The 12,500-nt window shown below is 44.5% G+C and overlaps 2 protein-coding genes across 5 annotated transcripts in view; both read left to right on the top strand.

The window, feature by feature from the left end:
* The window catches only part of dpysl4 (dihydropyrimidinase like 4), a 10,205-nt gene extending 3,315 nt beyond the window's left edge, over positions 1-6,890 (top strand). Inside the window, exons 6-16 of one of the 4 annotated variants that reach the window (XR_011077159.1) lie at positions 1-70; positions 193-306; positions 388-508; positions 1,345-1,501; positions 2,534-2,675; positions 2,857-2,941; positions 3,146-3,231; positions 3,316-3,495; positions 3,775-3,940; positions 5,318-5,501; positions 6,540-6,890. The exon at positions 1-70 is cut by the window's left edge and continues 11 nt beyond it. Coding sequence is in view for 3 of the 4 variants with exons in the window: in XM_068568865.1 (XP_068424966.1) it covers positions 1-70; positions 193-306; positions 388-508; positions 1,345-1,501; positions 2,534-2,675; positions 2,857-2,941; positions 3,146-3,231; positions 3,316-3,495; positions 3,775-3,940; positions 5,318-5,409 (1,213 nt within the window). In the remaining variant the exon portion in view is untranslated. Of the gene's footprint in view, positions 71-192; positions 307-387; positions 509-1,344; positions 1,502-2,533; positions 2,676-2,856; positions 2,942-3,145; positions 3,232-3,315; positions 3,496-3,774; positions 3,941-5,317 lie in introns of all 4 variants that reach the window. The other 3 variants (XM_068568865.1, XM_068568867.1, XM_068568866.1) reach the window with 3 other exon arrangements.
* The window catches only part of si:ch1073-416j23.1 (rac GTPase-activating protein 1), a 13,610-nt gene continuing 7,688 nt past the window's right edge, over positions 6,579-12,500 (top strand). The window contains exons 1-9 of the mRNA XM_068568868.1: positions 6,579-6,642; positions 8,186-8,321; positions 8,524-8,726; positions 8,853-8,989; positions 9,514-9,586; positions 9,905-9,973; positions 10,045-10,140; positions 10,851-10,977; positions 12,110-12,216. Of these exons, the coding sequence (XP_068424969.1) occupies positions 8,213-8,321; positions 8,524-8,726; positions 8,853-8,989; positions 9,514-9,586; positions 9,905-9,973; positions 10,045-10,140; positions 10,851-10,977; positions 12,110-12,216 (921 nt within the window). The 5' untranslated portion in view covers positions 6,579-6,642; positions 8,186-8,212. The remainder of the gene's footprint in view (positions 6,643-8,185; positions 8,322-8,523; positions 8,727-8,852; positions 8,990-9,513; positions 9,587-9,904; positions 9,974-10,044; positions 10,141-10,850; positions 10,978-12,109; positions 12,217-12,500) is intronic.

The following is a 12,500-nucleotide window of genomic DNA, read 5'->3' as shown; positions in this document are numbered from 1 at the left end:
ATTTGGGGTCCTCCGGGATCTTGGGGCCATCGCACAGGTCCACGCTGAGAATGGTGACATCATTGAAGAGGTAATACACCTGAGTGAAGTACAGTACAATACCGTAAACTGAATGACCTCAGGACACAAACCAGCTGAAGGTTCATTATTGTTAAAATGTTTATCATAAATTTAAACTGATTTGTGTTTCAGGAACAGAAGAAGCTTCTCTTCCTCGGTATTACTGGACCTGAAGGACACGTTTTATCACACCCTGAGGAGGTACACACCTGTAACATACCTATTGTCACACCTGTAACGTCTTCTGTAAGCATGCCCGTAAAACCATCATCTTATAAACGTCCAGGTGGTGTAAGACATGTTCATTACTGATTGTGTGTGTTTCAGGTGGAGACTGAAGCGGTGTATCGGGCGGTCACCATCGCCAAACAGGCCAACTGTCCGCTTTACGTTACCAAAGTGATGAGCAAATCTGCTGCTGATGTCATCGCTAAAGCCAGGAAGAAAGGTGACCTCTTCTCATGTGTTCTGCTTCTCAATCCACCTGTCCACAGGTGCTGTCCCTCCAGACAAACTGCACAGGTGCTGTCCCTCCAGACAAAGTGCACAGGTGCTATCCCTCCAGACAAAGTGCACAGGTGCTGTCCCTCCAGACAAAGTGCACAGGTGCTGTCCCTCCAGACAAAGTGCACAGGTGCTGTCCCTCCAGACAAAGTGCACAGGTGCTGTCCCTCCAGACAAAGTGCACAGGTACTGTCCCTCCAGACAAAGTGCACAGGTACTGTCCCTCCAGACAAAGTGCACAGGTACTGTTCCTCCAGACAAAGTGCACAGGTGCTGTTCCTCCAGACAAAGTGCACAGGTGCTGTCCCTCCAGACAAAGTGCACAGGTGCTGTTCCTCCAGACAAAGTGCACAGGTACTGTCCCAGAGATGCAGTCCACAAAGACAGTCCAACAATTTCCATAGCTTTCAGCTTCTCAGGGTGCATTTCAGGGAGAACCAGACATTTGGGTTGAGGTCCAGGTCAACAGTTTCCTTCCCTGCTGAGAACAGTTTGGACTCCGTCTTTCCTCTTCCTCCTGAGTCATGTCCCGATTTGTCAGAACCACTTTGAGGCCTTCTGAAAGTTCTCTCTCAATTCCTATCAGACCTTTTGCTTTCTGACCTCCTGGTACCTGTCTGCTGCTTCAGGATCACCGTGGCCAACCAATCAGACGGCTTCCTTCACTGATCGGTGCAACTGCCCCCGACAACAGGGACGAACAAAACCCTCCATGACCGTAAGGTTGTGAATGGAACTAAAGCAGATTGGAGGTCAACATCCTCATGTTTCTGTCCTCAGGTATTGTGGTGTACGGGGAGCCAATCACTGCCAGCCTGGCCACTGATGGCTCTCACTATTGGTCCAAAGACTGGGCCACAGCTGCTGCATTTGTCATGAGCCCGCCTCTCAACCGGGATCCTTCAACTCCACAGTACCTGACCTCTCTCTTAGCATGGTTAGTACGACTGTACCTGGTTAGTATGACTACCTCCCTGTTAGCATGGTTAGTATGACTACCTCCCTGTTAGCATGGTTAGTACGAATATGATGAACTTTATTGTCCCGCTCAGGAAAATTTGTCTTGGACTCTGCTGTGCGTCACGAATCCCTTAAGTTACAATGACAACAAACAATACCCCTTAGCCATAACATCAACAATTACATAACAGTATTGCACATATCCCACAACTTAGCACATACATACACCTCATAATACATGCTAAAAAGATCACCGTAATAAAAGCACTATTAAAAAGTATTACATGGACTTCAGCCTCAAGCAGCATTGTTAAGAATTTTAATTGAAGTTGGAACAAAAGAGTTCTTAAAATGGTTTAGTTTACAGAAGCGGACTCTACATCGCCTCCCCGAGGGCAGGAGGTCGAACTCTGAGTGGAGAATGTGCGAAGGATCATTTACTAATTTCTGGACTTGCAAGGTCTGGCAGCTGCTTTTCTCGATGACCTCCATGGCCGTGTGCACCAGACGAGCGAGTTTAGCTTTTAATCCTGCAGTGTGGTTATTTGGTTAGTACTTCTCTGTTAGCATGGTTAGTTTCTGTCTGAAGTCATCCGTTCGTGTCTGGCTACGACGAGGGGGCGCAGAGTTAGCATCAGCTGTGTGCTCGGCCATCGAGTGGTATTTCAGACTGGATAGCTACGATGATAGCACAGCTCACATGAGAAACGGCTCATAGCACCTTGGTCTTGTCAAGGGAAGCCGTCTGACAACCCTTTGAAAGTAAACTTTCCATTATATCAGGTTGAGCTCCATCAGGTTGAGCCATCCAGCGCGGTGCTCGCAAGAAAAACATAAAAATGCATTAACACCGTTAATAAAATTGACGGCATTAAAATTGGTTTGCTTTAACGCCGTTAATAATGTGCTAATATGACAGCCTTAGTATTAATGTGTTTATAACTTCAACATCAGGTGATTGACGTGAATTTGACCTGGGCAGTTTGTTTGTGTGTGTGTTTTTTTTCAGTGGAGATCTCCAGGTGACGTCCAGCGCTCAAGCCAGCTTCTCCACAGCTCAGAAAGCTGTCGGTAAAGATGACTTCACTCTGATCCCAGAGGGAACCAACGGAATTGAGGAGAGGATGTCCGTGGTGTGGGATAGAGCCGTGGTAAGATTGATGAGAGCAGGAACGTGCAGACACGCTCCATAAAGTAGAAGGACTTTTCCTTTTCTGAATTGTGGCTCGAAGGATTAAGGTTATTGTACTGTGTAAATGTTTACACTAAAGTATCATGAAGTTTCCATTGGCAGAAGATAATGGATATGAATGTGTCCTTCTGTCCCCGTAGACAACAGGGAAGATGGATGAGAATGAGTTTGTCGCAGTGACGAGCACCAACGCGTCTAAGCTCTTCAACATTTACCCACGCAAAGGTAACCCACGAGTCAGAGGACATTCCACTGTGCAGAAGATGAAGATGTTGCTGCTCTACATTTACACACCAGTTTACCAGCACAAGCTTAGTTCAGCTGTGATTATACACAGGATGATATTAACATTAATGTAAATATAATAAATGAAAAAAACTATTCCGAGATCTGTAACACACTAGATTGGTGTATGCGTCCCGTGTTCAGGAAGGATCGCTGTTGGATCGGATGCTGACATCGTCATTTGGAATCCAAAGGAGACACAAACTGTTTCTGCAAAGACTCACAACCTGGTAACAACACTCCAATCTTCGTCATGTATTTAAATTCATTCAAATCATATTAAACTTTCCCACTTTGCTGCTGTTTGTGCGCAGACGGTGGAGGTGAACATCCTGGAGGGTTTGGAGTTTCGAGGTGTGGCGTCAGCGGTGATCAGCGGCGGTCGAGTCGTGCTGGAGGACGGAAAACTCAACGTGACCAAAGGTTCAGGACACTTCCTTCCCAGAAAGGCTTTCCCAGACATGGTCTACAAAAGGATCAGCGCTCGTGGCAAGGTAACTAAAGAGCTGGTTAACAAGTCAAATACCTTACCTTCTAGATAACCAGTTATCTTTCTAAAACTCCGTCAGACTCAAACTCTGACAGGATCACAGTTTGCAGCTCTAATTAGCGAGGTAACTATCCGATTACCAATTGGTGTACAGGTGGAGGCCAACAAGCAACTGGTTCATCCTCTGTCCGTACATTTAGCTATTTAAACAAGTTGAATTGTGATAGACTGATCAATCCATTAAAAAGATGTGTTTCTCAGAAGTTTTGTCTCTTTGTCTCAGATGGCTGAGGCTCGCGGTGTCCCCCGGGGAAACTACGCTGGTCCGGTTCATGATGTCATCAGCATGGCTACGTCGGTTCCTCCCACTCCGACCACCAGGGGGCTCACCTGTCCAAAAACCCAGGCGAGCCTCCGAAACCTCCACCAATCAGGATTTACCCTGGCAGGTAGTGTTCAAACACACACACACGCACACACGCACACACACGCACGCGCACACACACACACACACACACACACACTTCTATAATTTGAACAATTGTAGCTGAGTAGCATTCAGGGTCAACAGTTTAGACCCCATGCAGTTTATCCATATAACAGTTGGCATTGTTAATTCCTTCACACCACAAATACGTTGAATGTGGATGTTTTTGCATTTGGGCAGAGCAAGTGACAGTCGGGCGGATTCATGTGTTAAAGCTGCATTCTCTCTCCTGTCCACCAGGGGGCGACTCCTCTGGTTGTATAGAAGTCTATGCTTCATGTGTTAAAGCTGCATTCTCTCTCCTGACCACCAGGGGGCGACTCCTCTGGTTGTATAGAAGTCTATGCTTCATGTGTTAAAGCTGCATTCTCTCTCCTGACCACAAGGGGGCGACTCCTCTGGTTGTATAGAAGTCTATGCTTCATGTGTTAAAGCTGCATTCTGTCTCCTGACCACCAGGGGGCGACTCCTCTGGTTGTATAGAAGTCTATATAAGTGACTCTACTTCTCTCTTGATGTATTCCCTCAGTAAACATTGTAAACATGAGTTTATGGCTCTATCTCTAGTTTCTAGCCTTCTTCAATACAGGATGATGTTCATTTAGTACTTTATGGTCTGTTAGAGGAAGTGAGTCAAACATCCGGCCCCCGGATGAAAACTACAGAAATACATTGCATTTCCATAAAGGTAGCTGCTATTCCTCATCAGTCCACTGGTGGTCACACTGTCAGTAAGAGCATGCCATAGAATGTAAAACAAGTCAAATTGGACAGTTCATAAAGAAAAGGGGCAAACCAGTGAATGAATTACAAAACCCAGAGTGGCTGCAGTACCTTGCATTCATGGTGAATATTACACTTGAATAACCTGAACATGATGCTGCTAGGATGCTACAAGATGCTCCTGAATAAAATGCTGCAAGTTTGCAGCACAAGATGCTGCAAACTTTATTTCTAAGAGAGTTGTCACACAATATTATGACAGCACACACACATTTAAGTTGAAGCTGACTTTGTGGGAGACGCAGCTGTCGACTCTTTTTCAGTTCCAAAGAAGGGACGTCTGCGCCGGAGGCTCGAGGGAGTCTGCAGACGAGTAATCAGTGGGCTTTTGGTCTTCATGTTTCTAGTTTGTCTGTTATGTATTACTGCTATCAACGTTACGCTTGTTTTATTGTTACATCACTATTTTTAACATGAACCAACTCCACATTAAGGTGTCATTGTGCGTCTCCGACATTTTTTATTGAATTAAGTTGTTGGTATTCAACACTTGTTTTCTGATCATTGGGTTTGAAAACTTCACTCATCTAGATCATGATCTTGTTCTTCTGTCCAGGAACTCAGATTGACGACCACATACCTCGTCGATCTGCTCAGAAGATTGTGGCGCCGCCTGGTGGTCGATCCAACATTACGTCCTTATCTTAAAACGAGTAGAAACCGGCCGTCACGTTGGGTCCGTGCAACAAAACACTGCAGCTTCCCCTTCATGGCTGGATTCACCCCAACCCATATTCTGGGTACTGGACATTTCAATACTTTCACTTTTAGTAGAGTAAAACCGACGACCTTCAAACTAGGGCTAAATTCAGACAAAGGCATTTCAACTCGGTATTAAACGGTAGGAAAAGTACCCTACACAACAATGGTACGACAACCATACAATATATGTGATCCTGATATATACGCATTTCAGTTTTAAATCCTAAAACTAATTCTGAATCCTGAAGTAATGACATTTTAAATTACACGATCCACACCCTGAGGGTACCAATCCATACGTTCAGTTTACCAATCCGTAAACGAAAAAGGCTCCGTGTGTGCGCAAATCAAACGCGCTAGGTCTAGATCCTTGACCGGGTCAAAATACTTTTTGGTAAAATAAATAATATTGTCCAATATAATTGGATCATGTTTTAATCAAATAAGACCAAAGAGTTTCTTTGAGCTGAAATTGGACTATCCAACGAACATTGCATGTGACAGAATGAGTGTTGGGGTCGAATAGTTCAAATGTTCTTGGCAGCAAACGTGTCGGGCGTGAGACATCCAGCCGATCCAAAGACGAGGATTGGAACCAATTAGATGTCGAGACACGAGGCGAGCGGGTCAAAGTTTTGCGAGAGAGCAAGTTAAACATTCACAAGAGATTTTTAATCTCTCAAAGTGAGTGACGTAAAAGTGCTCGTCAAACTAAATTACACGGCCATTTTGATTTGCGCACGCGTGGATTTTGACAGTGATTTGCCTTAAAAAAAACTGGTTACCAGACGTTGTGTTGGTTTACTCATGCATGCAGTTGGTTTATCTACCGGTGTGCCACATCGTTACGTTATTTTCTTTCTTAGGACCCCTGCGGGGCTTTGTATGATGGAGGTTTCTGTCTTGACGAAGCCACATTTTAAAGATCTGCGTGTTGGGCAACCTGTGATGCAACAGCTGCAGACACCCTTTCCCTTTCCGCTACATGACCTCTGATGGGATTTTAACAGTGTATTTAAATTGTGAAGCTTTCATTTGATACCATGATCCTTTTTTAAATTTGTTTTTTTTTACAGTTTTTGTATCCTGCCCAGTGTTAGCGTCAATGTTCGTAGAGATCTGCCAGTTCAGCCACCATGCAGCCCACGTCAGCCATGTTGGTGCCAAGTCGTTGCTATAGTAAGATATCGTTAAATCAGTTTCATGTACAGACTCGGATCCAACATGGCGTCGTTATACCTGCAGACTGAACTGTTTCTGGAGCTGTCCTTACATATACACTAGAGCCAAAATGGCAGTGTGTAAGTCAAGTCCTCTGTTGTTGTTATTGTCCCTGTGGAGAAAATACAACTTTAATATTAGAAAGCTGCATGAATAAACTGTGAAGTGAAACTCTGAGTGACATGTCAGTTTTTTTTTTTTATATCTGTGATGTTTTGCAGGTGTAATGTTTATCGTGTTGGGTTAGCATGTTTAGCATCTTAGGTTAGCATGTTGCTAAGTACAGGTAAACACATTTGAATTGTGTCACAATAATATATTCACCTGCTGATGCCGCTTGATGAGGTCTGAGGATCACCAGAGTAATTACAATTCATCCTGAGGGGAAGCAATCATCCACCAGAGATGAACCTCATGGTGGCGCTACAGGAAACTCAATAGACAACATGTTTATCAGGTGTTTGGATATCTCACCCAGAAACCAAGCTATCATATGTTCATGTCATAACTAAACATCTGTCTATCACTACACGGAGTTCTCATAAATGTATTTCAACACCAAAAACATAAAAAACAAACTGACTCTTGAGTTTTATTTAATGTGGACGTCTCAATGACATCAGAGCTCCGAGCACAAAAAGAAAACCAGATGCACTGTTCAGTGTATAGAAAAAATGCTAATTTCCAACACCTGTCCACAACGTATGAGGCTCGAATGTTGTGTTGGTTCTTACCCAGCAGGCAGATGCAAAAGGAGGCGGCCAGCTGTGTCCTCTATTTATACACTGAATGGTTCCAGCTGTGACATCATGAGTTGGACCAAGTAGAGGGGGAAGTAGATTAGGGGAAGTATGTATTTAGCTTCATTTGATGTGTTTGGCTTGTTGTGTGCAATGTAAATATGTGGAATAACTATTTAAACGCGTTCTACCTGAAGTTGAGGTTGGAAGGGTGAGCTGTGGGCTGTAGCATGTATATAGAAATGAATAGGTCCACCTCCACTTGGTGAAAGGTAGATTCCTCCTTCTGAGGGAGGCTGTATTTAACCTTCTGTTCCAGGAGGAAGAACATTATGGAGCAGCTGTGTGCCTGAGAGGTTAAGCTAAGTTACCTTTATACAGTGAAATCACTTTTTGTTTCATTTGTTCATTTATGTTGTTTGTCTATAAAGTTTGGTTCACGGGTAGCAGAGCAATTTATATAAATGAACACTTTGGTTTCTTAAAGCGTCTCATGTCTGCCTCCGACTCTTTGTAAGCGACTCGTCAGCTTCACCACACGAGGCCTTTTCAGACAGCCATGAAGAGTCATAGCTCTCTCTCTCTCTCTCTCTCTCTCTCTCTCGTTGTGTCTTTTCAAAAGGTTTGAAAACATGTTAAACTTAACCAAAAGGGCTCACACCTGTCTTACTAAGGATGTTAGTTTTATATAATATATTAATATTTGTCCCGAGGGTTCAACTGGTAATAAACAACTAATGTTCCTAACTCTGAACCTGCAGGAACTTTGAAGGGGTGAAATAACCCATATGCCCTTTCCTGTGGGCGTCGGCATGGATCGGCACATGGTGGAGGAAGTGTTGGCTCTTTGTCTCCAGAGGATCACAATAGAGGAAACCAACATGAGCATTGAGCAGGGTGAGAACCTGAGGAAGGACTTAAAGTCCATCTTGGTCCAGAAACAACCGAGTTCTGTTAGAACCCTGAGTCCCAGATGTCTTGTTTGTAATGTGCAGAATGCCTCTTTTATGGGATTGGATGCTGTGGACATGGTATAGAAGCCACTGCTAACCATCTTCTCTGTGTTTGAGGATTCAGATGTTTCCCGTCCTTCTTTCAGAGTTAATTCAAGTGGTGAAAAACCTTGAGGCGGTGAGGAAGCAATGGCTGCACGCCGCGCTGGAGCTGAAGAAGTACAAAGAGCTGCTGGTGAAGTCAGACGTGTCCAAAGCGGCTCTGGAAGTCAAACTGAAACACACTCGAAACCAGCTGGACGTGGAGATGAGGAAACGCTACAAGATGGAAGCAGACTTCCACTACCTGGTGAGTGAAGCACCCTTCTGCTCACAGCCAGTGAGCACCAGCAGGACATGTTTAGCCTCTTGTGTTTGTCGTGAAGTGTGCAGCCTGTAGGGGGCGCTGACCCTCCCTCTCCTCTCTGACTGGCAGCAGAGGCAGATGCAGCTCATGTGTGACATCCTGGTCCATGACAGTAAATCCAGCGCCTGTTTGAACGCGGAGCAGAAGTCTCTTCTGGCCACGTTTGAACACAAAGGGAACACGACTCTGCAGCGGAGCAGCAAACGGTTGGTTCACCCGTCACACCGGTTCTGTGGTTTCTTGTGTTCCCTCTTCACTTGCCTTCCAAAGGTGTCGATTAGGGTGATTGGCCCAGATCTAAACCACCTTCAGGTTTCTGGTCACATTGTTGGATGAATTCAGAGTGGCTGGATTTTCACAGTGTGCAGGAAGATGTTTCTATCCTGGAACATATACCATGAGGTGTTGGTGTAAAGGGAGATATTCCACCCGAAGCTATAGAAGAAAGCTGTGACTGATCAGTTACCTCCTCGTCCATTCAGCTCCTAAGTGTGGTTTGGCTTTAAATAGAGCCTCAGATGGAGTCCAGAGACCGACGGTCAATATAAGAAGGCTTCTCAACCTGGACTAAGAAATGTGTGTATGTGAGAGAAGATCAGAAAACTCAGAAATTTACATAGTTTAAGGTTTCAGGAGTAAATTCAGGAGAGTTTTAGATGTTCTTTGTGAAGCAGGATCTAATGAGTTTCAGTGGTTGTTGAGGTTTTAATACATTATTTTGTTGATTCAGGTTGTGTGTGATCGACGAGTCGTCCTTCCTGTCCCACTCTGATATCAGCTACGACCGTACTGACGATGACGTGGTAGGATCAATACAGGACATATTAAAGGAGCAGTCTGTCTGAATGTTGACAGTTGAAGTATCCCTGTCTGATTTTACATTGATCTCTTTCCTCATTCATGTTAAAATCAATTTGAGACCTAGCAAGTTCAATTAATTCATATCCCATCTATATGTCAAGTTAATGCAAAGTGCTCTCCATGAAACATTAACTCAATGTATAAATTCCTTCACAGGTTTTCTATCTTGTTAGTGAAGGAAATGGCCTGAACACTTTTAGTCAAATTGTAACATTAAAAACCATGTTCCTTATAAAGAAAGCTGCCTGACGTGATTATAGCTTGTGTCGTGTCAGGATCTGGACACAACCTCCATTAAACCCCTAAGGTCTCGACCCAGAGAGAGGAGGGTGAGTGCCTCCACCTTCACGTACTTTCAGCTGTTTGTAGTCTCTTCTGATGTCCTCTTGGTTTCATGCAGCGGTCGTCCATGGGACTGCATGTCGGATCTTCAGTCGTGAAGCGAGGGCGAAACGGGACTGTTTCTGCAGAGCTGTTGGAGAGGAAACCTATTGAGGTAAACCACTCAATGGAAGTGATCCGGCGCAGTAAAAAGCACAAGACTACTTCATATTAGCTCAGAAGCAGATTCATGTAGATGCAGGACATAAAAAGACCTCTATACAGAACGCATAGGGGACCTCTACATAGAACACATTTATCCATGTACTTGTGTTGTCTTCCACACATCCATTTCTTCCACCCTATCCGGCGAAGGGGCCATTCCAGACATGCCCTTCCCCGGCAACGTCTCCAGTTTCTCTTGAGGGAACCAGACCAGGTCTACCGCGGGGTCCTCTTACCAGGAGTCCAGGAGGATCTGATCGGATTTCTGAACCATCTCAGCTGGTCCCAGCAGCTAGTCAGCTTGTCTCTGATTCTCTGAGGCCGAGCTTCTGATTCTCTGAGGCCGAGTCTAGCAACCAAGAGAAGGAAGCTGAAATCTGATGAACAGAATCGTGACAAGGGAACAACACTGTGAGAAACTTGTTTGACCTGATGCAGAGTATTAAGAGTCAGCTGAGGACCGGATGGCTCAGCAGTGATGAAAGAGCTGGTCCACTGTTGTAGGACAGGACGGAATATTCGAACTCCACATCCCAGAATCATGAAGGATGAACAGAGAAATGGATCCTTTTTAATGTAGACTGGATCAACTAGTCCTTTTGTGGTTTCTCTTGTTAACATTGAGCACTGGGAGGCTGACGTTGACTTTGTGTCCCTCAGGAGGTCAAGACGTTGGTGAAGGAGCTGCTGATGACCCCTGAGACTCAGAGGGACATGATGATGGGACTCGCAGCAGAGACCCCCAAAAACCCCGCCTGTACCCAGGAACCTGCTGGTTCATTCATAGGTAATAGCGACAAATTGGTACCTCTTGGTGTAGATCAGCAGCTTCACTGGCAGGAGTTTCCTCCGTTCATTTGGTTTGGCTCCTATTTATTTTTTTAATCTCGTTGTCTTTTTGACTTCTGGTTGCTGAATGCACCATATCTTGTTCTCTGTGTGGTTTGACGTTTATTAGATTCGAAATGGTGCATTTTTATAGTTGGTGCGCTAAATGTTACCGAGCATGAGATGCTGTCCGAATAATGGTGTTGTCATGTTGTTGACCATTTCCATGACTTCAGTCGTAATATTGATACATTAATAGAAACCTGAATATACATGAGGTTGCATTCTTATGCTACATTCACACCAAACGCAGCATGACTAATTGAGCCGCCACCAAGGAGGTGTGGCTCATCTCCGTAGCTTCTCTACGGGAAAAGAGCGGTCTTTTACGCTATAAATGATGGAAGAAAAAAACACCAGTTCTGCTTCATACTTGTTGTGTAAATTCCACATACGTCAGAACATCAGACTCCATGGTGTCTGGGTTCATAATATTTTCCGTAGTCCCACAACGGTCTGAATGACGGCCGCTACCATCGCTATCACCGATAGGAGTTTGATTCAACAGGACGGCGGTGACGAGCAGAACATCTCAACGCTGATTGGCAGACGCAACTATGACTCGCGTGTTTTTGTCGCCGGAGTTGGAAATGTTCAACTTGCGCATCAACGCTCTGTTCGCCCTGCGGCAAACTCGCTGTTCGTGTCGCTCGCCAGAAAAGTCGCGTCTACGCAGCTGTGCATTGACTTTGCATGTAATTTGGTCACGTGACCAAATTTTGTCACTTTGAAAACTGCAATATACTTTCCTTGACCCAAGATCCTTAACCAGCACATCATTTATTGGTGTATTTTAAAGATTGCATAAATACTGTAGCTGTTGGGAGTATTCATGAATTATTTGTATTAGCTACATTATCATAGACATGTTTGCTGCCATGTGAGCTGCTGATTAAAGCTCTGTGAGTAACTGTGAATTTGAGTTTCTTCATATCAACTCTTTGACTGATTCGGCTTTAAACACATGCGTTGTTTCAATCCAAACTCTGAGCGTTTGTTTTGTGTGTTTGGTTCATGAATGTGTTCCTCAGACCAAACCTCTGTGTGGTTTCCCTGTGACGAGACAGAAGCAGAGATGGAGGAGAAAGCTGCCGTCAGAGCTGAGAAGGCCGTCGCACACGTTTTCCTTTCTAAAACCGTGAGCGGGTTCATCTGTCATGATGTGTGACATCATTAGTATTTCATTTGACCAAACAGATTATAGTTAAGAAAAGACGGCTGACAGTTTATACATACAATATCTTAAATTATTGAGCCTGAATGTGAATCCTGAATGTCGTCTTATTCCTCAGTAACGATGGATCTGGGTACCAAGTTAACTTTGATGCTTCAACGGTCACTTCTTAATCACAGAAGAGTCAGAGGAAGATGAGCCAGATGAATGTGTTTTAGAAGGGACTGGTTAAACTGCTCAATAAAGGG

This window comes from Clinocottus analis, unplaced genomic scaffold (assembly GCF_023055335.1).
Source record: "Clinocottus analis isolate CAN_PGR_092001 unplaced genomic scaffold, fCliAna1.0.p SCAF_82, whole genome shotgun sequence".
Classification (NCBI taxonomy): domain Eukaryota; kingdom Metazoa; phylum Chordata; class Actinopteri; order Perciformes; family Cottidae; genus Clinocottus; species Clinocottus analis.
This window is presented reverse-complemented; position numbering and strand designations above follow the sequence as displayed.